The sequence below is a fragment of the Lagenorhynchus albirostris genome, chromosome 20, assembly GCF_949774975.1.
Source record: "Lagenorhynchus albirostris chromosome 20, mLagAlb1.1, whole genome shotgun sequence".
In the NCBI taxonomy this organism is placed as follows: Eukaryota; Metazoa; Chordata; class Mammalia; order Artiodactyla; family Delphinidae; genus Lagenorhynchus; species Lagenorhynchus albirostris.
The window spans coordinates 45,365,650-45,389,722 of NC_083114.1; the positions used below are offsets into that span (position 1 = coordinate 45,365,650).

At 46.5% G+C, this 24,073-nt stretch overlaps 1 protein-coding gene across 2 annotated transcripts; it reads left to right on the forward strand.

Moving 5' to 3' along the window:
* The first annotated feature begins 493 nt into the window (after positions 1-493).
* Positions 494-22,728, forward strand: DCAF7 (DDB1 and CUL4 associated factor 7). 2 transcript variants are annotated; one of them, XM_060132764.1, is made up of 8 exons: positions 494-848; positions 9,812-9,868; positions 14,475-14,633; positions 15,333-15,444; positions 16,063-16,181; positions 18,845-19,054; positions 19,959-20,076; positions 22,277-22,728. In XM_060132764.1, the coding sequence occupies exons 1-8, from the start codon at positions 711-713 to the stop codon at positions 22,447-22,449; spliced, it is 1,086 nt and encodes a 361-aa protein (XP_059988747.1). In that variant the 5' UTR covers positions 494-710; the 3' UTR covers positions 22,450-22,728. The 2 variants fall into 2 exon arrangements, with proteins under 2 accessions (XP_059988747.1, XP_059988748.1); XM_060132765.1 differs by lacking the exon at positions 9,812-9,868 and having other exon boundaries at positions 22,277-22,451.
* The last annotated feature ends 1,345 nt before the right edge of the window (positions 22,729-24,073 follow it).

Genomic DNA, 24,073 nt, shown 5'->3' on the forward strand with positions numbered 1-24,073 from the left:
GCAGCCAGGCCGCGGAGCTCTGTGCCGCGGAATGCAGCAGGCCCTACGGTAAGGCAGACTTTTCTTTTTCACTCGACAGAGTGGAGAAGCCGTTGGAAATAGCAGCTGCTGTGGGGAAGTCAGAGCACAAGAGCTTTCACGCTCAGACTTGACCTAGAACTTGAAGGCCCGTAAGCCAGCGCGCTAGATTCTATGCACCCACGCCCCCATTCACCCGCACTGCCCTCTTATCTCTCTGACTGACATCTTTGTCAGCCAATGACCTTTGGGGCTGTGAAAGCGCCTCCCCCCGCGGAGTTGGGCGGGGCAAGTAATTGGAATGACAAAACACACCAATAGCAAGGAGGTTTCAGAAGCCCCGGGTACAATAGCCAATGAGGAGAAGGCATCGTTCGAAAGGACGTGTCAGGCAGCCAACGGTCGGCGCCGCTGCGAGGGTCGCGTAGCTTCCGTCCCGGGTGGGCGGGGCGGTGTCTCAAACGGAAGGTGGCTGTCGTCCGAGCCGAAGCAGGTTTGAAACTGGGAGTTGGGCTCGGCCCTCGTTGTCTCTCGCTGCGGGCCCTCTTCCGGGCTAGGCCGTCCTTGCCCGCCCCCGCCCCGCCTCCCTTCGGACCCCTGGGTTCCAGGCCAGGCTCCCTTCCCGATTGGCGCCCCCGCCCTCAGCAGCCCGCTGCCGTCCCGGTCCGCACTGCGGCCCCGCCGCCGCCACCATGTCCCTGCACGGCAAACGGAAGGAGATCTACAAGTATGAAGCGCCCTGGACCGTCTACGCCATGAACTGGAGCGTGCGGCCCGACAAGCGCTTTCGCCTGGCGCTGGGCAGCTTCGTGGAGGAGTACAACAACAAGGTGGGCCGGGCAGGGGCTCGGAACCCGGCTGGCGGGGAGCGGGCCCCGGGGGCGCCCTTTCCGGGCCGGAGCCCACACCCCAGGACCCTCCCGCGGACTTGCCCTAGCGCCACGGAGCGGTTCCTCTGTGTCTGGCCCTGTGCAGACAGTTTCGCTCTCATTATCGCATTTAATCCTTGCAGCATTCCTGGGTAGTCAGGAGTGTAGTTACTCTCATTTTACTGATGGGAAAACTGAGGCACCGTGTTGTGACTTGCCCGAGTCACACAGCTATTTCGTGACGGAAACAGGTCTCGAACCCAGGTTTACACCCCAAAGCTATGCCATTTATCACTCCTATCCCCTCCGCTCCTGCCGCATTGCTTCAGTTAGGGGGCGGAAGAAGGATGAGGGAATGGTGGCTGTGAAGAAAATGCTGGCGCCTCGGTGGTCACTCCTGGCCACGCTAGATCGCTATTAGGACTGTTTACTACGCAGGCTTCCCAGCCCCCTACATCCACCCCCAGGTACTCTTCCTGGATTCCCCCAGCCCTTTGCCGGGATTGCCATTGCTATTGCTGCCTCATATTCGTCCTCTTCAAAGAGACCCTCTTTTTGGAAATCTTGGCCAATGGCTGTAATCCCGCCATTGTTTTCCGAACAGAGAAGGATGATACTTGCCGTATTTTTTTCTTGGCATCTTTCGTGCTAATACAGATATGTAATCTTGAGTAGTAAGTCTTTCTGGACATCCACAATTTGAGAATCCTTCATAGAAGCACGGGTAGTAGGAGGAAGCTTTAAGCTGGCAGTGCAGCATAAATTTATTTTTAAAAGTTGTTGAATAAGTTAGTGGGAAGAGTTTTCTTTCCTTTATTCCTTAATCTCTTCCATTTATTGTATTAGAGTAAACGTGATTGATAGTGATCAGAGCAACGGAGAGCCGCGCCTAGCGGTGTTGAAAGCCTGTACACCTGCTTAACACCATGAACACCGTGACTTAAGAAGAATAAAGTGTTGGATGGTGACAGGCATGGGGCAGGGAAGAAAGCCAGGTGCTCTTGGGTTGGGTCCTGTCTGGTCCACTGACCAGCTGTGGGGCACTGCACAGGTCAGTTTTATTATTTCTGACCCACGATTTGTTGTAGGAAAGTTCTTTTTACACATAAAGGTCCTGTAAAAAACATTTGAACATTGTAATTTTGTTGACAGTGTTTCAGGAGCACATCTGTTTCTCTAGAGTTAGGTCTTAACTATTTTGGAATCCCCTTTGAGAAAGTGATGAAAACGATGGACTTTCATTACCCAGACATCACACATACACAATTTACAAACAAATCTTGGGGAGTATGCACTGATCTTGGAGTCCACCCATTGCCCACAGAAAGCAGAGAGTCCTGACAAGACATAGCTTTATTTTCTTTTCTCTGGTGCCTCTTTCTTCTTTATGGCCCATAGTGGACGGCAGAGCTGGGAATGGAATTCAAGGCCCTGATGTGTAAACTGAACTAGTAAAATTGAGAACATTAGAACTGTTGTTTAAGGATACATGTTTAAAAGGGGAAGAAAAGTAAAATATATCTTTCAAAGGGCTTGAATCTTTTCACACAGATAGATTTTTTTTCCTTGCAAGTTCTTCCAGGGTCGATTTGGGTAAGCAGTAGTCCCATTTCTAAGAGAGGAGAAACTGAGCCACAGTTAGGCTGCTGGGGGAATCAGTGGAGTAATTGGTGTCAAACCTCCGTTGCAGGGACTCTACCCCAAAGTTTGTCCTTTCATTTAGTAACCATGTGGAGCCCCTTCTTTGTGCCACAGGCACACAGGCCGCGTGGTCTGATGATCCCAGGGGTAATAGGTTAAGCGGTTACCTCTGTCTCAGTTCACTTGCATGATGTAGGCAGTGCAGTGTCTTGCCTACTGTTTTTGTGCCCTCACCTATCTAGGTCAGAGTTCTTAACTTGTGTGTGTGTGCGTGCGTGTGTGTGTGTGTGTGTGTGTGTGTGTGTCTGTCATGGACACCTTTGGCAGTTTGAAGCCAGTAGATCTCTGTTCATAATTCTGTTTTCAAATGCATAAAATACATAGGATTACAAAGGAAACCAATCATATTGAGCTATAGTTATTTTTTGTTTGTTTGTTTGTTTTTCGTTTTTTTTGTTTTTTGCGGTATGCGGGCCTCTCACTGTTGTGGCCTCTCCCGTTGCGGAGCAACAGGCTCCGGACGAGCAGGCTCAGCGGCCATGGCTCACGAGCGCAGCCGCTCCGCGGCATGCGGGATCCTCCCGGACCGGGGCACGAACCCGCATCCCCAGATTATAGGAAGCCCTGAGGTATAGTTATTAAAAACATTTTTTAAAAAGTGATAATCTGGGGCCTTGCCTGGTGGCGCAGTGGTTGCGAGTCCGCCTGCCGATGCAGGGGACACGCTGAGCCTGCGCGTCCGGAGCCTGTTGCTCTGCAACGGGAGAGGCCACAACAGTGAGAGGCCCGTGTACTGCAAAAAACAAAAAACAAAAAAAAGTGATAATCTGTACTTTTAATTAAGTTAACTCATTAAATTACATCATCCATTATAATCATTAATCTTGAAGTAGGGATGAGGGTAAACAGCATTTCAAGATGTTCACTTTGATGTGATATGAAAAAATCAGTGATTTTTATTGGTAACAACTCACAGATCTTGATGCCATGGTGAGTAGCTGCCTCCATTTGTTGTGGAAGGAGATGATAAATTTTAGCTAGAGGTTTGTGAAAATGTAAATGTGATTTTCCGCCTCAAGTTCATGGACCTCAAGGTAAGAAACCCTGCTGTAGAGGATCTGTGCCTAGGGGCTGGCGGGCAATAAATCTCACTTTAACACAGTGATTATCAGGCTCAGTTTCGGAGAAACCTGGACATGGAGGTGCCAGACTTCGTATTTTAGAGGAATTTTAAAATTATTGGTTGAAATTCTCAGACCTTTGGTTCCTGTTTGCTGTCAATAGTAATTGCCAGTAGAGGACAAAATAAATTGACACAGCAAATTAACATTGATGAAAAAGCCTAGAAACGGTCATCTTTTTTTACTGTGAGACATTAAGAAAACGTGATTATAATTTAAGAAAAATTTTGTATTCATGTCATCACATTTTCCTGTAGTAAAATTATTTGTAGTTCGGTAGAATTGAATCTCTTAGCATTTCAAGAACAACTTGACTTCCAGGTGTTCCATCATCCGAATAAATTTGGGAATTGTTGTGGAGTAAACTAGGTTCTATCAACTACACCTGGAATAAAGAGTCCTACTATTGGTAATTGTGTTTGATGTTGTTTTTTTGTGGTCTCTGCTTGGGGATAGAGCAACACTGGTGTTGGAGAATGGTTTTCTAAATTTTAGCTTGTGTATAAGAATCCTTTGAGGGACTTATACATTCTCAGGCTTCACTGGTTAACAGACACCCAGGTGATTCAGACACAGGTGGTCCAGGTGGTGCTCTAAGACCATTACCCTGGAGTTACCTTGGCATCTCCTGACCAGAGACAGGAATCCTTCTTTTTGCATCTGCATGTGCCTAAATATTGATTCCATCCCATGAAAAAAGCTCAATTACCAAATAGCCTCTTTGAGGTAGTCTGGGTTGAGATCTCAGCCCTGCCACTTACCAGTTTTGTATGGCCTTAAGCAAATGAAACTCTGTGCCTCAGTTTCCTCATCTGTAAAATGAGAGTAATAAGATTAAATGAGTTAATATATGTAATGGAGTTGGGAACCCTGCCTGGCACATAGTAAGCAATTTAGAAATGTTAGCTATTATTACTTAAACATCATCACTACTCTATCTGTAATCGAAATATAATCAAGGAGAATTATATGGGTGTTAGGTAAATTTGACTTTTGTATTTTCCAGAGAAAAATCAGGACCTTAGGTCAGAAAGGTACCTCAAAAGGTCATTATGTTCATTCCTTTGCCTTTTAAAGACCCAGGGGAAAAAATTCTCTTGGTTTCTTTCAACCAAACCCATTTTGTGGTGTAGAAGCTTCTTGTTGTCGGACTCCAAGTAGTGTAATATGCTAGTTTAAGCCCATTTTCTCTTGTTCTACCTGGATTAGACACAGTAACTCTGATATAAGAACTCTGGGGCTTCCCTGGTGGCACAGTGGTTGAGAATCTGCCTGCTAATGCAGGGGACACGGGTTCGAGCCCTGGTCTGGGAAGATCCCGCATGCCGAGGAGCAACTAGGCCCGTGAGCCACAACTACTGAGCCTGCGGGTCTGGAGCCTGTGCTCCGAAACAAGAGAGGCCACAATAGTGAGAGACCCGTGCATCGCGATGAAGAGTGGCCCCCGCTTGCCACAACTAGAGAAAGCCCTCGCACAGAAACGAAGACCCAGTACAGCCCAAAATAAATTAAAAAAAAAAAAAAAAAGAACTCTGGTATTTCTCCTGAGTTTTGACAATATCTGTCATCTTTAGACGAGTGGTATATCCCTTGTTTTATGGGGAAAGATGGGTAGCAGTTCCTGGGCTTCTATTCCACTTAGTTGCATGTTTCAGGGTTGGTTTTGAATAGAATTGACAGCGTGATTGGGATTTATTTTGCCCTAATATTTAACTAGCTGACCATATGTGCGTTAAGATTTGGCATCTAGAAAACATTTTTTGAGGTTCTGAGGAGAGAAATCATAGGTATACCTGATGCTTTTTGAAGAATACTGGTAGTGAATCTGAGTAAGACTACCTTGTACTTGAAATGCACATGGGATGAATGCTTGCTTTGTCAGCCTGTGTTGATTCCTATGAGATCTTTAATGTAGAATTACTTTATCTATTTGGCACGTAATGGTTTTTTTTTGTTTTTTTTTCCTGCGGTACGCGGGCCTCTCCCTGCTGTGGCCTCTCCTGCCACGGAGCACAGGCTCCGGACGCGCAAGCCCAGCGGCCATGGCCCACAGTCCCAGCCGCCCCGCGGCACACAGGATCCTCCCGGACCGGGGCATGAACCCGTGTCCCCTGCATCGGCAGGCGGACCCCCAACCACTGCGTATTTGGCACATAATGGTTTTGACCCTGGCATATAAGTTTTCATTTCTCAGTATTTCTGGCAGCCTTTCAGGATTCTCATTCATTTGTTCATTAATTCAACAAATATTTATTTGTTGTGTTTTAGGCACAGCGATGATACTTGGTAACCTTCTGTACCCTTTCTTAGCAGATTTGAGATTGGTAGCAGTAAAGAGAAAGTGTTTTAATGCACATAAGTATTTTTGATAGATATTTAAAATTTTGCAGTGCTCCATCAGTCCTTGCCAAGAGTGTCAGCAGGGGAATTTAAAGTATAAAACTCTTCTGGTTTTAACTTCCTCCTTTCTTTTTTCTAGACAGTGAGGGGACTAATTCCTCCATGAGACCACTGAATAAAACTTCTGCTATATTGTTTTTTGCCCTAACCTGGTTCACACAGACTTACTGGGGATGCTGTGATTCGAACAAGGAGTGAATCTGTGTTCTGTAGGTAGTCTGGCCTGCCTGGGGCTGTGATGCCAGAGCTGATTGATTAGCCTCAGAGCCAGGAGCTGAAGGGGTGCTGTGCCAGAGTTCATCTCGGAGTTTGACAAGGCAGGACCTCTCTGCAGATGTTGATCAACAATAATCAGTCAGGAACAGGCTTGAAAGGAGGACAAATGGAAAAGACCAAGAAAAGCTGGTTTATTCTGTCAGAATTTTGCCTTAGCTGATTTTGGTTATATTAACAATTGTGGGGAAATGTTCTACTGTCAAGAGTGGTATTACTGGTTTAGATAACTTGGTTTTTTTTTTTGCGGTACGCGGGCCTCTCACTGTTGCGGCCTCTCCCGTTGCGGAGCACAGGCTCTGGATGCGCAGGCTCAGCGGCCATGGCTCACGCGCCTAGCTGTTACGCGGCATGTGGGATCTTCCCGGACCGGGGCACGAACGCGTGTCCCCTGCATCGGCAGGCGGACTCGCAACCACTGCACCACCAGGGAAGCCCCGGGTTTTTTTATTATTATTATTAATTACATATATGTGCACACGTATTCATATGCATTCATCTTCATGTTCTGGTACTAGCACTGCATGTAGTTAAAGCGGGATACACAGTCTCCTCCCTCGAGGAGCATAGTAACAAGATAAACACAGCAGCTTTTAAATTTTAAAAAATACAAGGTATGAGTAATGTGAATAGTAATTTATGTTGTTGTTCATGAAAGTAATTGAAAGTGAAGGTGTGGTCATGCCTCCAAGGAATAAATATTTTATGTTTTATATCTGCTCCTTAGGAGATATCTGACATAGTAATATCCACAGTTTAAAAATAAGTAAAAATGATCTTATTTCACAGTCTTTTCTTTCTAGGGGGCATTTGTTTCACATGTTGGGGTAAAGCATTGTGAAACAATAGTTGCAGAAAGGCAGTGGAGGTGGGAGATAGAAGAAGTTTAACAGGAGGACAGGGAAGACTATGGAGGAAAGAAAAGGCAGGGGGTAACCTAAATGTTGACAAGATGATTAAAGACATACTTTTTCCTTACGCTCCCACAATAAGTGAGGAAGGATGGCAGTATAATGAAAATCAAATGGGTATAGGAAGATGCTGAGAAAGGATGTCTGTGGCTGCAGATTCAAACTCAGAAGAGCACAGTTCTCCAGGATAGGATTTTGATGGGCAAAACCAACAATCCTTTGTTTGGGACAGTGAGAAGAGGGTGCACAGAAGGCAGCAGGAGCTTCTCTAGACCGCACTTGACACCTTGGATGAGAGGGAAGCTAAGCTGTATAAGGAGACATGGAGACATGCCATCGTCTCTAGAAGCACTAGATGAGGCAGGTTGGAAGAGATTGAATTGTGAGCAGCTTGACAGCTCTTCATCTCTGTTGCCTGGGAAGATGCAAAAGCCTCATGTATTTATGCTAACTTGGAACATGGCCCTGACCTCTCTCCCATAGGAACTTCCTTCAGATCATCTAGAAAGAACTTGCCTCATTCAGGAACCAGCATAGTAGCAATAGAGAGATACTATAAGAAAGGAGGGGGAAAAAATGGGAAACAAATGGAAGGTAAAGTATCTACACTAGAAAATTGTTTTCACCTTAGTTGAAAATTAATGGCCACCATGAATTCAAAGAACTTAAGAAAATAAAGAACTCCAGGTGGAGATACAGGAGATCAGGTAAAATAGGCATGGTGACAAGAGAAAATGGGACCACCAGCAGGTGCAGCCCAGGAAAAAAGTGGAAGAGAAAACAAAAATTATCACAGACCTAAAAGCCACATTAGAAAGAGAATTAAAATGAATACAAACTGCTGAAAACAGTGAAAGATAGGGAAGACAGATTGAGAAAATGAAGTGGAAATGAACAATTAGAAAGTCTGTAATAGATGCAGAAAATAAAGAATGTCTAACTTAGGTATAATTGGTGTCTCTGAAGAAGACCAAAGAAATGAAACACAAAAACTCAAATATGTCGTTAAAGAAGACTTTATAGAATAAAGGTTTGAAGTAATGAGTTCAAACTATATCTCAAGAGAAATGGACACAAAACAATTGGCACTGAAAACTTTCCTAGGAAAGTGTCTACATTTTCCTAGGGTGAAGAAAGAATCTTTGGACATTCAGGCAAAATGATCACATCCTCTTGAAGAGGGGAAGGAAAAGTCAGGCTAGCCACAGTTGATGATAGAAGGCATGGAGCAGTGTCTGCAAATCTGCAGCTATTACAGATTGTGCTACTGTGAATACCTGAAAATATACTTGAGTATATAAGATTTATATGGGGAATAGAATGCACTTTTTAAAAAGATAATTTATAAAAATTGGCCATGTATTAAGAAAAAAATTTTTCTTAAGGGAAACCAGCTGATTGGTAAAAATAATACATATCAGAACTTATGGGAAGATGAGGAAGCTGAGGCCCAGATGTGCTAAGTAACTCCCCAAAGTGACATAGAAGGTAAATGCGAGGCTAGAACTGGAATACTATTTGTCTCCAGAGTCTTAAAAATAAATGTATACTGATGTCCAAAAAAAAAAAGGGAAAAGATGTTTTGAAAACAGAGAGGGGAACACTTGCCTACCAGATCAGAGTAAACATACTGGAATTGGTATAGTTACAGCCAATACCACATATAGTTGGTGCAATCACACACAACGTTCCAAAGCAGAACTAAGTATATATAGAAATGTAGTTATTGATAAGATAGAACTTTAACTCACTGGGGAAAAAAATAAATTGTACGGCAGAAAAATTTAGAGCCCCCTAATTCACGTCATATATGAAAATCAATTCCAGATCAAGTAAAGAACAGTCCCCCAAACATAGTAAAAGAAAATTGACTATGAAATTTGTACTGGGGCAGTGGAGGGTGCGCAGAGAAGGTGATCTTTAAGCCAATCATTAAATCCAGAGTCAACTAAGGAAAAGATTGACAGGCTATAGTGCAGTTGACCCTTGAACAGTATGGGTTTAAACTGCACAGGTCCACTTATAAGTGGATATTTTTCAATTAAGTACTACACAGGGTCCATGGTTGGTTGAATCCAAAGATGCAGAGGACTCAGATACTAAATTATACGTGCATTAACCCCCCACCTTGTGCAAGGGTCAACTGTACATACAAATAAAACATTTCTATGTGAAAAGATATCCTGTGGACAAAGTCAAAAGACAGATGATAGGACAACGAAAAATATTTTCAAAACATGACAGCCAGTAGGAGCTAATTTACTTAGTGTGATAGAAAAATGAACAGAGTATAAATAGCCAGTTTGTAGAAGAGAAAATGCAAGTGATCAATAAACAGGAAAAGATACTCAACCTCAGGTAGTTAAGGGGAATGAGAATTGACCCTGTGATGTTACTTTTCCCTTTCAAATTTATAAAAATTAAGTTACTGCTTCTAGTGTTGCTGATAGTATGGGGAAGTGATAACCTTTGTGATCCTGGGCAAGATACTTAACATCTCTTTTACTCCATCTCTTAGGAAAGTGGGAAGAATAAGAGTACCTACCTCATGGAGATGTTGAGAGGATTAAATGAGGTATTGCATGTAAAGCAGTAAGTGTAATGCTTATACTTGGTCCATTATAAGCACTCATTTTAAAAATTATTATTCAGAAGTAAAAATAATAAATATGCTCACCTTCGGTAGTAAAATGCCATTTTTCGTCTCTCAGATTAACAAAAATGTTAAAAGATTATTTTCAGTGTTTTCAAAGGTATGGGGAAATTGGCACCCTCATATACTGTTAATGAAAGTGTAAATGGAAGCAGCCTTTTCAAAGGCTGCTGGACAGAATCTGTGACTTTTTTTTTAGCTTAAAACAACACACATTTATTATCTCATAGTTCCTGTGGTATTAACATCTAAAATGTGATGCAGCAATTACACTTTTAGCAATCTGACCAATAAAAGCCTTTACACATATATGTACAGAGCATTGTTTATAATAGCAAAACAATGGGCTATAACCACAGTAACTATGAATAGTTAAATTATGGTGTGCTTACCACAGTCTGCTGTGGAAGAATGAGGTAGAGCTATTTGTACGGACGTGAGATCTTCCAAGATGTTGTTAAGAGCAAGTTACAGAATACATTTTATGGTCCAAACTTATCTGGGGTTTTTTTTGGTGTTTTGTTTGGAAAAACATTTGGAAAGTAGTTCATATCAAACTGGTTTGAGAGTCACTAAGTAGAATTGAGGGTGAAGTTAATGGGAGACTTTACCACTTCATTCTGTATTATATGAATATTCAAGAGAACTTACATTCTCTTTCATTAAATTTTTAACATCTGCGTATATGAACAACAGTTGAATAACAATGAAAGCAAAGTGTTATTCCTTTCAGTACTTGGTTGGCAATTTGGAGCAGAAGAGCTAAAGCGAGTTAGGCCAAGGATGAAACATGAGTCTGTGCAAACACATGAAGTCTTTGGGAAGATCAGGAAAGATCCCAGCCATTTCCTGGCTTCTTCCCTAGGTTAGGTACTGTTGTGCAGAGGTTGTCAAACCTTGCTGAATCAGATCACCAGGGAGGGTCTTAAGAATATAGACTCCTGGGCCCCACTTGACACTTGTTGAATCAGAATCTTGGGCTAACGGTGGGGAGCCCAGGAATGTGTAAAGCACTCTAGGTAAATCTGGTTGCCAGATTTGAAAACCATTGCTGTTGGCAGTACAAGCAGGAGTAAGACACAGGCCCTGTTTTTTTTTAATTTTTAATTTTTTTAATTTTTTAAATTTTTATATTTTTTAACATCTTTATTGGGGTATAATTGCTTTACAATGGTGTGTAGGTTTAATTTTTTATTTTTTTAATGTTTATTTATTTATTTGGCTGTGTCGGGTACCGGTTGTGGCACACGGGCTCTTCGTCACGGGCTTCTCTAGTTGTGGTATGTAGGCTCCAGAACGTGCAGGCTCAGTGGTCACGGCACACGGGCTCAGTTGCCCCGCGGCATGTGGGATCTTAGATTCCTGACCAGGGATCGAACCTGCGTCCCCCGCATTGGAAGGCGGACTCTTAACCACTGGACCACCAGGGAAGTCCCTACAGGCCCTGTTTTTAAGGCATTTACTAAGAGAAATAGCATAAGACAGTCATGCAGGTGCTTTCATGAGGCAGTGTGGGATTAGTCACCAAATAGATGGAATAGATAAGTACTGAGAGACCACTGTGCTGGGAAGACTGCAGATGGTTTATGAAGGAGGTGAGGTGTAAGAATATTAAAAGCTCATACACTGAGGAAGGCATCATACTGAACAGTTTACAAACAAAAGGTGTTACATACAACTCTGTGAGGTGTAGGTACTGTGAATATCCTCACTTTACAGATTGGAAACAGGTTTAGCAAAGTTAAGTAACATGTCCAAGGTCCTACAACTAGCAAGTGGTAAGTAAGGAGGCCTGGAAGGCTGATGCCACCGTTCTTTATTAATACTGGGCAGGATTTGGATCAACGGAAGGAGGTATGAGAATTTTATAAGTGAGGGCAGTGTAAGGAGAGGGATGGGAAGCACTGACTAGATAAATGAAAGTGGAAGATAAGGTAGGCTAGCGAAAGCTTTGAATGCCTGCTTAAGTGGATCCTAAGTGGCACGTGCTCATGGGAGCTGATATTTTGAGGTTTGCAGAGAAGCCTCCAATGGCTGGAAAGCAACTTTTAGCAGTAGCAGCATTTTCCCCTTCTAGTTTAGCCTTACCTGCATGGCTAGAAAGAGGGATTTTGTGCTTGCTGCCACATCCCCAGCACTTAGGGCTTGGCACCTAATAACCACTAGGTAAATATTTGAATAAATAGATGAATGCAATATCTGGCTCAGAATCTATATGAGAGGCTTACGCTTTATTCTGCCCAGTGAGCCACAAAATTTACCTTCTCATCTATTTTCTCCTCCTTCCCCCACCAAGCCTGATGCCAGTTTTCCCTGTTCCATCTAGAATCTTCCTTTACATTTTGTTTTCTGCAAAGGTCAGAATGTCAACTTTTTAATTCCATAAGAACTGTTCATTCTGTCAAAATCCTTCTTGTGGCCATCTCGGGTTATCCCTTGCCATTCTCACTACCGGTCACCACAGGCCCTTAACCTTTCCCACCTGTTCCCCTGTGGGTCTCCAGGCTGAGCTCCCCGCCTCCAGCCTCTTCCTGGATCCAGTCAGTCCCGCCCAGCATTACCAGGCCCCATACTCATACCTCCACGGTCTCACAGTCCTACCGCTGCCTCTCAGACGCCTTCACGGGGGAAAACCCACCTCTGTTTTCAGTTTGCTGTCAGGGCTCTCGAGCCTGCCCTAGGCATGTTTCATCAGCCTCCTCTGCGGGGCTCTCTCCGTTGGTTCCTCTTGCTGCCCGCCAAGTGGGCCATCTAGTTAGTAACTCTGCCCCACTTGCTGGGGATGCCTTCCGTTTCTATGCCTCCTCAGAACCTTTCCATACACTTTTTTTTTTTTTTTTTTTTTGCGGTACGCGGGCCTCTCACTGCCGTGGCCTCTCCCGTTGCCGAGCACAGGCTCCGGACGCGCAGGCTCAGCGGCCATGGCTCACGGGCCCAGCCGCTCCGCGGCATGTGGGATCTTCCTGGACCAGGGCACGAACCCGCATCCCCTGCCGATGGTGGACTCTCAACCACTGCGCCACCAGGGAAGCCCACCGTACACCTTTTAAAATTTTATTTATTTATTTTTTGCGCGGGCCTCTCACTGTTGTGGCCTCTCCTGTTGCGGAGCACAGGCTCCGGACGCGCAGGCTCCGGACGCGCAGGCTCAGCGGACATGGCTCACGGCCCCAGCCGCTCTGCAGCATGTGGGATCTTCCCGGACCGGGGCAGGAACCCGTGTCCCCTGCATTGACAGGCGAACTCTCAACCACTGCGCCACCAGGGAAGCCCCCACATAATGCAATATTATTCAGTGATACTGTACACCTAAAGTGAGTGAATTTTATTGTATGCAATTGTACCTAAATAAAATTGTTTAAACAAAAAAAAGATAGGAAGATACTGGTATCTGAGACTGGAGTCAGCAAGACAGGAGTGGAAGGAATTCTTTCTGCTATATGGTTAGTGCCTATCCTCTCGTTTATCCTCCCTACCATTCCATCTTCCAGCTGGTGGAAGTTCATAAGCAAATGTATAGCAGGTGGCATTTCCTACTGAGCCAGATTGAGTTGGACAGCAAAGGATGGAAGTCAATATTGGTCCAAAACTGACTCAAAGAAAAGGTGGCCAGACCAGCTGGGACTTTCTCATCAACAGTACCCACTTTTTTGCCAGTTACAGTGGTTTGGGCTCCCGAATGCTTGTTTGGCACACCCTTCTGTGTCAGCATATTACCAGCCAGTGGGGGCGAGGTTGGGGGGCTAGAGGAGGAGGCGGTTTGTGGATGATTGCCTTTTTTATTAAAATAAATTTTATTTATTTTTATTTTTGGCTGTGTTGGGTCTTCGTTGATGCGCATGGGCTTTCTCTGGTTGAGGGGAGCGGGCTTCTCATTTCGGTGGCTTCTTGTTGCGGAGCGTGGGCTCTAGGTGCGTGGGCTTCAGTAGTTGTGGCTCACAGGCTCTAGAGTGCAGGCTCAGTAGTTGTGGCTCACAGACTTAGTAGTTCCGCAGCATGTGGGATCTTCCTGGACCAGGGCTCGAACCCGTGTCCTCTGCATTGGCAGGTGGATTCCCAACCACTGCACCACCAAGGAAGCCCCTACGATTGCCTTTTTAGGTGAGACGTTCCTTTGTTGGCTGTCACTAAATGTCCACAGCACTTCTAGTCGAGGGGTCACTAAAACCACGGCTGCACGTTGTCAAGTGCCTCGGCTTGTGGGGGAAGGTAACCAGCTGGGCAGTTAACACAGCTCTAGGGTGTTGGATCAAGAGGGCAGGAGTTGGAGTCAGAAAACCTGTATTCAGATTTTGTCTCTGCCTCTGACTAGCTCTGCAGTCTTCAGTGTAACTCAACCCCTCCAAGGCTGGGTTTCCTTGTCTGAGCAGCAGGCCCGTTGGACTAGATGCCCTCTCTCTCTTAGTTCTTGCCTCTGCAGTGAAGGGTAGTACAGCGTCAGGACGGCTGTCACTGACAGGGGTCTGGTGTATTTGGTGCAGCTCCCGAGAAGCAGATGTTTACGTGGCTGGATTCTGCTGTGTTACAGGTCCAGCTTGTTGGTTTAGACGAAGAGAGTTCGGAGTTTATTTGCCGGAACACCTTCGACCATCCGTACCCCACCACAAAGCTCATGTGGATCCCTGACACAAAAGGCGTCTATCCAGACCTGCTGGCGACGAGTGGCGACTATCTCCGCGTGTGGAGGGTAAGCAGGTGCTTGACGGGCCTCCGCAGAGTCAGCTGCTCGCAGCAGCGTGGACTCACGGAGAACAGGCCGGGGCTGGAGGCCAGATCACTGCAGCCGGGAGAACAGGTGGGAGCGGATCTGGACTGAGCTTGTTTGGCTCAGCAGATTTCCTAGTGAGTCCAGCCAAGATTCCTTCAAGTCCTGCTGCCGACTGCAGTCGGCCTGGAAGCTCAAGGCTCAGTGACCATGATGTAAGCACGAAGGCCTTCTGCAGGGGTGGGGACACCGGCGGCCTCTTATTCTATTTACAGCCAGGATATTTTTGAGTAAATTAAACAAAATCCAGGCCGCTGCTTCTAGTGCAGCATGGGAGTGGATCCTGGAGCCTCCCCTCCCCTCTGCCGAGCCGTCACCATGGCCTCTCCTGTAGCTGGAGGTGTGGCGTCCAGCCAGGCAGGGTACAGATGCCCCGGTTTGGGCAGAGTGAGAAGACTTCTTGTCTAGAAGAATTTGGGGGTGAAAATTTGGGAAACAAAGCTGGGCAGAGGAGAAAGCTTGGAAAGAAGTAGCATTCAAGTAGTTCCTCTGGTTTTTATTACTCTATGATAAAAATGTCCCCCACGTCTTAAATTTACTAAAATATGGACTAAAAGAGGCTTTAAAGATTTTTTGTGAAGATAAGACTGGCTGAGTTTTTAAAGATTATTGTTCCTTCAGGTTGGTGAAACAGAGACCAGGCTGGAATGTTTGCTAAACAATAACAAGAACTCGGATTTCTGTGCTCCTCTGACCTCCTTTGACTGGAATGAGGTGGATCCTTATCTTTTAGGTAAGGGAGTGAGGGAGGGTGTATTCCAGTGTGAAGAAGCAAAGATACATTTTCTCAGATATAACACTGGGCCAGTTTTTAACCAGGGCCCTGAGGTCCGTGCAACATCCTAAAATGGGGCCGAGTGGGGAAGAGGCTAAATATGGAATGTGGTTATTAATTCCTCCCGTGGAGTTGAGCTTCCCACGTGAGCATGTCTTGTCTCTCTAGGCAGAGTCCAAGGCCCTGGGGTGAGGATGGAGTACGTGACTCTTTTTTTTTTTTTTTTTTCTTTTTGCGGTACGTGGGCCTCTCACCACTGTGGCCTCTCCTGTTGCGGAGCACAGGCTCCGGACACACAGGTCCAGCGGCCGTGGTTCACGGGCCCAGCCGCTCCGCGGCATATGGGATCTTCCCGGACCGGGGCACGAACTCACGTCCCCTGCATCGGCAGGCAGACTCTCAACCACTGCACCACCAGGGAAGCCCACGTGACTCTTTTGGGGTCTCCATCCCTGTACTCAAGAAGTGTTTGCAGTGTGTTGTCTCTTGGGCTGAATAGATGAATAGGGACAAGGAGAGAAGCTGGCGTGGGAACTTCACCCCCGTCAGCTGCTGACTTGCACTGGTTGTTTCCAGGTACCTCCAGCATTGACACGACGTGTACCATATGGGGGCTGGAGACCGGGCAGGTGTTGGGGCGAGTGAATCTTGTGTCCGGCCATGTGAAGACCCAGCTGATTGCCCATGACAAAGAGGTACTGATGCTGGTGCGCAGCTGCTTTCTATGCCTTCAGCGTGAAGGCAGGCTGTTCTCTCCCTGTTTTGCAAATGACATGGAAAATCATAATGCTGACGTCGTCTTGTTTAAATTGAAAATAGTAATGTGTCAGAACAGTGGAAAACAGCACTGTTGTAAATGAGTGTATTTTTTTTTTGGCTGGTGTAAACATTCTGTAGTCTGTTGTTTTTCTTTTTGTGCCAGAGATTACTGGGTTTTAATAATGAGATCTCTTATAGACAAACTTGGACTGGATGTGATTAAAAAATAATCTTAGAGTAACACTTATCTTGAAATATATTTACTTTTTTGGGAGCAGGGAGGCAAGAAGAGGGAATATTTCCTGGCAGACAAAACTAAATCATTAATTTTTCTCTAAACTTGTTTTATGAAATTCTAGTATGTTCACTTAATGCTTATACTTTAAGACTATTTGGAATTGAATATGGTTTATTTTGATGGTGATGTTTCTCCTGTGTTTATTGGAAGAGCCAAAGGAAGCTATCTGTAATTGTGTTAACAAAGCGTTCTTCTGAGTGATTTTGTAAAGTGGTCATAAATCTTTAACTGCCAGAGCCGCTGCATGCTGGTCCTCTACCAGAAAAATTATAGGACGTTTCCTGTGGGTAGTGTTTTCTTTTCTATCGTACCCTGCACAGTGAAGATTATTAGTATCTGTACCAATAAAAAGGATGCCTTGACATGAGGTGAGAAACTTGAGGTTGTCCACAGACTGGAAAGCTGGTGACTAGATTATCATTCTTAGTGAGAGGTTGTTCTTTGGCTTTCTGTGCTCCCAACGGTAAGATCTGTTACAAATCTGCTGGACTTGGCTGCCATAAGCCAAGGGGCGAGGGAAGAGTTTGTCCTGCCGAGAAGATCGGTATAAGGAGGTTCTGGGAGCCCTCTGGGCATCAAGTGGAGCAGGTTGCCGCATTTTGGTTCTGTGACAGCTTAGCCTGCTGTCCTCTGTCAGGGTCCAACCCAGAAACCTAGAGCTACTTTAAATATTTAAACTGAGGGGATTTAATGAGGAGATTGCTTACACAGATGATGGTAAAGCTGAGAAGCCACACCGGAGCTGCAGTGAGGTAGTGCAGTGTAGACAATGGGAGCAGCGATCTCAACAGCCACCGGGCCCTGGGCCAGCACCCCGGCCTCGAAGAAATGAATTGAAGGGTGGTTGTTCTGAGAGGAACATGACGCCTCCTGGCACCTTAGATTTTTCTCAGCCCACCTCTCTCTGTTGAAGTAAAGACTTGCCAGGAGGTTCTCGTTGCTGCTGGCGAATTGGTGCAGAGGAGGGTAGCATATATCTGGGAGTTATTTCCCTCCTTGGCTTATGATGAAATACACTGGTGGAGCACAGAAGAAGAAGCAGTCAGAGCTGAGCTTTACACACTCGGCCATATTGCCTGTGAGAACCTTACTGCTTAGTGGTGCTGCCATGGTGTCCCTGTCCCTGCGAGTTACTGGGAGCCAACCCTGGGTGCACATATGGATAAACACAGCCCAGCCCTAAGGTAGCTGGTCGGTGTTGGACAGAGCCTTGATCTGTCAGGCCTCCTTGTGATGACCAGCCCAGTGCCCCATTGAACCACTCCTAATTCCTACTACAGAAAGAGAAGTGTAATTTCTTCATAGTCAGCCAGAGGAAAAGGAAGTTACGAGGTTGAATAGAAACAGATGCTTGTTTGCCAGTGTCCCTTAGCAGGTAGAACCTCCAGAAGGCTGGAGTCACGGTCCTGAGTGAGGGATTCCACGCATGTCTCCCCAGAAGTCAGCTGTCTTTGCCCTTGGCCCCAGAAGATAGGTTTTGTTTGGCATTTTGTTTTCCTTTTTCAGATTCTCTCTCTCCGCTTGTCTGGCTCTCTGTTGCTCTCTGCCTCTGTTTTCTCATAGACATTAGCAGAGTGCAATGTTTGTAGCAAGTAATAAGTGCAGAAAACAATGATTCAAAACCTAAATTGATTCACTTATGAGTACAAACCAACTAGGAGAAGAGATAGCGTGTCCTAGGACAAGAGAGCGGTATTAAGCCTCTCCGTAAGTATAGGAACACCTGAGCCTCCCGAGATTCAAAACTCTGTTACTTCTTTCTCGCAAATGAATCTCAGGTCCAGGTTTCTCAGCAGAACCGTGGCTGCTTCCACCCAGCAAATCGATGATCTTGGCCTTAATGTGCTCATGGATTTGCCTCTGATCACACACAAATGAAACCACGAAGGCCCAGGAAATAAATGTCTCCATCTTGTAACAGGGTGGCAGGAGACAGCCACTGGCTCTCGCTTCACTGAGCCTGTCCAAGCCTACAGAATACTTGCTCCGAGCTACTTGTGCTCTGCTGGTCAGCAGGGTATGTGCTGTTTGTTTTATTACGGGAGGTGGCGGAAGAATCCTTGGAAAGCAGGAAGTGAGAAGAAGCCAGCCAGTTTCCAGAGCAGAATGACCTTCACTCTTTGGAAAGTCACTGATGTTAGCACTCTCAGGTCCCAGTCCTCACAGACGCTGTTTGGCTTTGTTTACCTCCTTCTGGGTCATGAACAAGGGTTTGGATGAACTAGGGATAGCAGATTTCCCTGTTACAGGAAAGGGTGGTAACAGAGCTGAATCCGACTGACGCTTCTTATTCACCAACAGGTCTATGATATTGCATTTAGCCGGGCCGGAGGCGGCAGGGACATGTTTGCCTCTGTGGGTGCTGATGGCTCGGTGCGGATGTTTGACCTCCGTCATCTAGAGCACAGCACCATCATTTACGAAGACCCACAGCATCACCCACTGCTTCGCCTCTGCTGGAACAAGCAGGACCCCAACTACCTGGCCACCATGGCCATGGACGGAATGGAGGTGAGAGCCCCGCTTGAGGCTAACATAGGCCCTGCCACTCAGCTCCGGCTCTGCGTACTTACTGTATCTAGAAGAATGGTTTGCAACTGGTCGCCATTGTCTCCTCAGAGGATTTTTGGAAATATCTGGAGACCTTCGGGGTGGGAGGGGGCGGGGCAGTGCTACTGGTGTCTAGTGGGTGGAGGCCAGGGATGCTGCTGCACGTCCTGTGGTGCACAGGACCACTCCTCACAGCACAGAATTATCCGACCCGAAATGTCAGGAGTGCTGAAACTGAGAAAACCTGATCTAGAACAAGGGCTGTGAGTTAAGAACTTTTACTACTTGGAGAGTTGGAGTCGGAGCCAAGAAAAGCAGTATCTAAAGAGTAAACCAGATCTCCTGTGCTTATGGTGCCGAGTAAAGAAACAGGCAGTTTTCCCCTCTGTAGTCTGGACAGATTCTGCCAGCCTTAGTGAACAGATGTGGAAGTGGCAACTCTGTAGCCTGTTATTTGATAAAAGCAGTAGACCGTGGGTGGAGATGATGCAGTGATGAATTTTATTTTGATGAAACCAGTACCTTGGGCTGCTTACCTTTCAACTTTTGCTGCAGGGGTTGGGGAGAGGGCTTCCATGCTGCCCAGCTGAGCACGCACAGAGTCCTTAGCACATGCACCTAATAGGACTTGGTGGATTATTCAAATTCATGTTACTTGCTCTGCCTTCTCCCCTGCAGCCTAAAGGCCCTGAGCTGCTTATGACACAGACTAGAAACTAGCTGTGCCGAGACCCTCTGTCTCTAAGAGTCTTTAAATCTACAAATGAACAAGTTAAACAAATTTTTTTTCTCTCTCTTGTGTAGTGTCTTGTTTTTTTCTGTCACACCCTGAAGTTTCTGGGCCTCTTCCTTGTTATTTCTGTAGGTAGTGATTCTGGACGTTCGAGTTCCCTGCACGCCTGTCGCCAGGTTAAACAACCACCGAGCATGTGTCAATGGCATTGCTTGGGCCCCACATTCATCCTGCCACATCTGTACTGCAGGTAATTACTGGCAGGGGGCGATGGGGAGGGAGCGGTAAGGAGATCTTCCTCTTGTCTCCTTAGAATTGTAATCCTTACTGTATTCCAAGGATAGTTTGAGAGGTTTACACAGAGTAACTCCATTGAGAGCCTCCCTATGCTTGTGAAATTGAAGCAGTCCGGATTTCCAGATGATTTTGTACCCTCAGTGATGTCAGAGCATCTGTATACTACTTACATCGTGTACCCGTTATAGGCTTGTACCAACTACTGTGCGCCTCTGAAATCTAGGTCGGCACAGAGGACTCATCCAGGAGCATGAAGGAGGGCGCAGTCTCTCTTGGATGTAACTGGCTCTTTGGGCCTGTCGCCTGGGAGATACCAAAAGCACATGCCCCCTGCCCTGAGTTCTGGGTGCATGGAAGGGCCTGCACAGCCTGCCCGGGTCCGTGGTGTGTGACGTGTAGTTCCCATCTCTCCATTTGCCAGACCCAAAAGAGTACTCCTTAAAAATATGCTGGCCGTCAGTGTGCTTGTATTCTAGAAACAATGCCTGCTATTAAAAATTCAACAATACAGAGATGTAAAAAAAAGGAAGGTGAACGTCATCTTCTCTGCTTCCTTTCCCATTTCTACTTCAGCCCCACTTTGTTTAGGTGGCACCACTCACAACGGTCGGTATGTCTCCTTCCAGACCCTTTTAGGTGGATCCATGTGTACACATCCCTCCCATATGAATACCTGTCCCTTTGTTTTACAGACAGGATTCCACTCTAGCCCCATAATGCTATGCTCCTTATCTTTTTCAGAGCCTTGGGTTTCCTCCTAACATACTTTTCCCCTCCTCACAAATCAGTAGCATCCTCATTTCCTTGTTCATTATGGAGCCAGAGGAGCGATGTAGTTTGGTGGGTTTCTGCCATTTTAGCATGAGTTCGAAAGGCATGAAGCTCTTCCTGTTTGGGGCCCTCTGCTCATGCCTGTCTGTCTCCTTGTGGAGCAGTTGAGGCCCAACGCCGTCCTGCGTGCCTCATGTTGTGGCCTGACTTCTTCACTCTTGCCCGCTTTTTCCCAGGAGTGTGGCTAGGGAAGGGCAGGAGGAGCAAAAAGAAAGAAAGGAGAACAGTATCAGCCCACCCAGCAGAAGCCCACCTTCGGCTCCCAGTGGCCGCCTTTGCAGACCTGCTGCTGCCCTGGGTGCCGCACCCACCCTCTGTCCTTCCAGTGGCAGGAGCTGGTGCTGAAGAGCGTGCTCAGTTGAGGTTGAGGAAAAGGCACTTACTGCTTTAGAGGTGCCGAGTGTTTAAAACGACTTCCCAGATCTCTTGATGCAGATAGTCCTGGGAAGGGTGTCTCTCACCCATGCCCAGGTTGTGCGGCCCTCTGAGGGTTTAGTTTATTCAGGAGAGAGACAGGCTTTCACGTCGGGATGGGTGATGGGACTAGGGGACACTGTGGTGTGGAAGGTCATTGCCCTTTTTTTCCTCTCTTAAATTAAGAACTTATTATTTTGATCGTAAAAGTAACATGACCACCACATTACACATCACTTAGGAACTAGAGAAAAGTAAACATAACTCATTACCTTGCGGTCCTAATGGTACCACTGGTCTCATTTTGATATATTTCTTTCCAGGCACTTTTCATGTGCTTATCTGTCTTTTTAAGGTGCTTTCCTTCTTTCTGGTATTTCCCAGGGCCCTTTTCTTGGGCACATGTCCCCACAACACTGTATCTCATTATCTGTATAACACCTCATTGATGTATAAATGTCCATAAGATGGAGGGAAAAGAATCCCATTAAATAATTGAATCGTCAGAGAGGGATCTTTAATCATTCAAGTACTTTAAGTGGCTGAAAATGACATGTTTGGGGATCGTTTTTATCCCATCCCTTCTTCCTTTCCTGATGCCTGCCCCAGATGAGATGAGGTGCCCATCCAAGTCCCTTCCACCATCCCAGCTCTGCTGTGGTGAATGGGTCAGAGGCAGCGGCCTTGCTTTGCGTCCGGGCTCTGCCACTCACTGCTGCATAGCTCTGTGGTTTGGGGCATGTGCCTTAACATTTCCTCATTTATAAAATGGGGGCTTGCAGTAAAACCTCCCTCACTGGGGTTTTGGTGAATGAATGCTTGTAAACTGCGATCCCCGCTCAGGTGCAGGGGTCATGGTCCTCACTGCCTGAGTTGTGACCTTGCTCGCTTGCTCTCTGTGTCCATAGCGGATGACCATCAGGCCCTCATCTGGGACATCCAGCAAATGCCTCGGGCCATCGAGGACCCTATCCTGGCCTACACAGCCGAGGGAGAGATCAACAACGTGCAGTGGGCGTCGACTCAGCCCGACTGGATTGCCATCTGCTACAACAACTGCCTGGAGATACTCAGAGTGTAGTGTCGGTGGCGCCGTGCCCACGAGGCAGGGGCTTGTGTGTTTCCCGCCTCTGTCCCACCCCCAAAGTAAGAAGAAACATGTTTCCGGTGGCCAGTACGTCTTTCATTGCTTTGCACCCACTGTTCCCAGAAGCTGCTCTAGGAGTTCCCGGCCAGTCGCCCCACTGCTCTCTGGGCCGGACTCAGTGCCGTGTGGCGCCTCCTCAGCCCAAGGCTGAGTTTTAAGATTTTCTCTCTTTTCCTCATGTCCTTTGGTTCCTCAATTAAAAATTTCTGTATATTTGTTTGTCAGCCGTTGTGTTAATGAGCACTGTGGGCACCGGCTCTGTTTGTATTCATCTGTCCCAGACGTCTCTGTCTGCTGCTGCCCGAGGCAGCAATCTGTGTCCGTGTCCATGTGAGCACTTAGGTGGGAACAAACGCCAGTTCAAAGTTGTCTTTCCTCCTGTTATCAATGTCTTTAACAAACTTCAACTTTGTATATTTTTTATCTATCAGGCTAATTTTTTTACGAAAAGAATTTTACTCCCTGGTCTCTTCCTTTGTCTCATAGCCCTCCCTGTTAGCACCTTCCTCTCTTCCCTCCCTGCCTGGGTCTGGCCCCAGGTCCTTGACCCCATGAGCAGTTTGCCTTCTTGAATCACTGCCTGAGCAGAACATACCTGACCTGGAGTCCCAAACCGCCTCGGTGCTCTGAAGTCAGCCAGCTCTCACACCTTTGCTCAGCCTGGCTCTTCTCAAGGGCATTCTGAGCTCCGAAACAGACATGGGACTCCTTCTGTTAACTCCCGGAAGTACCCCTGTCCAGCCCCCCAGGACCTCTTGGGCACGTGTTAGCTCTGAGCTAGCCAGGCTGATTGGGGCGCCTGACTGAGGGGAACAGTGGCAGGAAAGCTGAGCTTAGAGCATGTTTCCAGTACCTAGTTTGAGAGTCTGTTTTTCCCTCCAGATATAAGCACTCGGCCCATCTCTTTCATGTCTTGAATGATAGGCAAGAATGAAGTATAAGGTGAACTTCAGTATCTCTGTTTGTTCAGTTTACTGTGAGTGGCAGTATATTGGCCACTCTTTGGATAGAGTGCTCTGAGGTGAGAGAGCCCTGCTTGACAGGTGCACAGTCTGAGCATCTAGCCTGAGCAGGATCTCCTTTAGAGTGTGGGAGACTGTCAGCTCTTGCAAAGGGTGGACCAATAGGCTGTGGTGATCCCAGGCCATCAGTTATATAGAGAGCAAGAAAAGCTTCAGAGACCCAGGGTCAGCCAGTTCAGAACTCCATGAACCCCTGTCAGCCACCCTGACCCCAGCTTAGGTTCTGAGCAGTACTGGATTGTAGGCTGTGGGTGTCTGTGTCCGTTATATGAGCGAGTTCCGTGGAGGGGGCCTGTGTGTGATTCCGGTGGTAGGTGAATCCTTGGGCAGGCAGAGTTGGGGACGTGCTCAGAGTCGGCGCGGGGTGGCGGGGGGAGTTTGCCACGCTCTGCCAAGTGCCGGAAGGTTTCTGAGACCCTCTGAGTTGAGCGTCCGAGAGTAGGAGAGAAGCAGACCTTGAGGCCAATGGTTTTGTCCAGTTCTCATCTGCTTTTGAGAAACAAAGCAGTTAGCTTTGTCCTTCTGCACACTTAAAC

Bases quoted from the DNA above. Each gene is read 5' to 3' on its own strand.
- DCAF7 (XM_060132764.1), top strand. From the start codon at position 711: ATGTCCCTGCACGGCAAACGGAAGGAGATCTACAAGTATGAAGCGCCC. The intron at 19,055-19,958 runs GTGAGAGCCCCG...TTATTTCTGTAG, and splicing joins TGGCCATGGACGGAATGGAG to GTAGTGATTCTGGACGTTCG. The intron at 20,077-22,276 runs GTAATTACTGGC...CTGTGTCCATAG, and splicing joins CTGCCACATCTGTACTGCAG to CGGATGACCATCAGGCCCTC.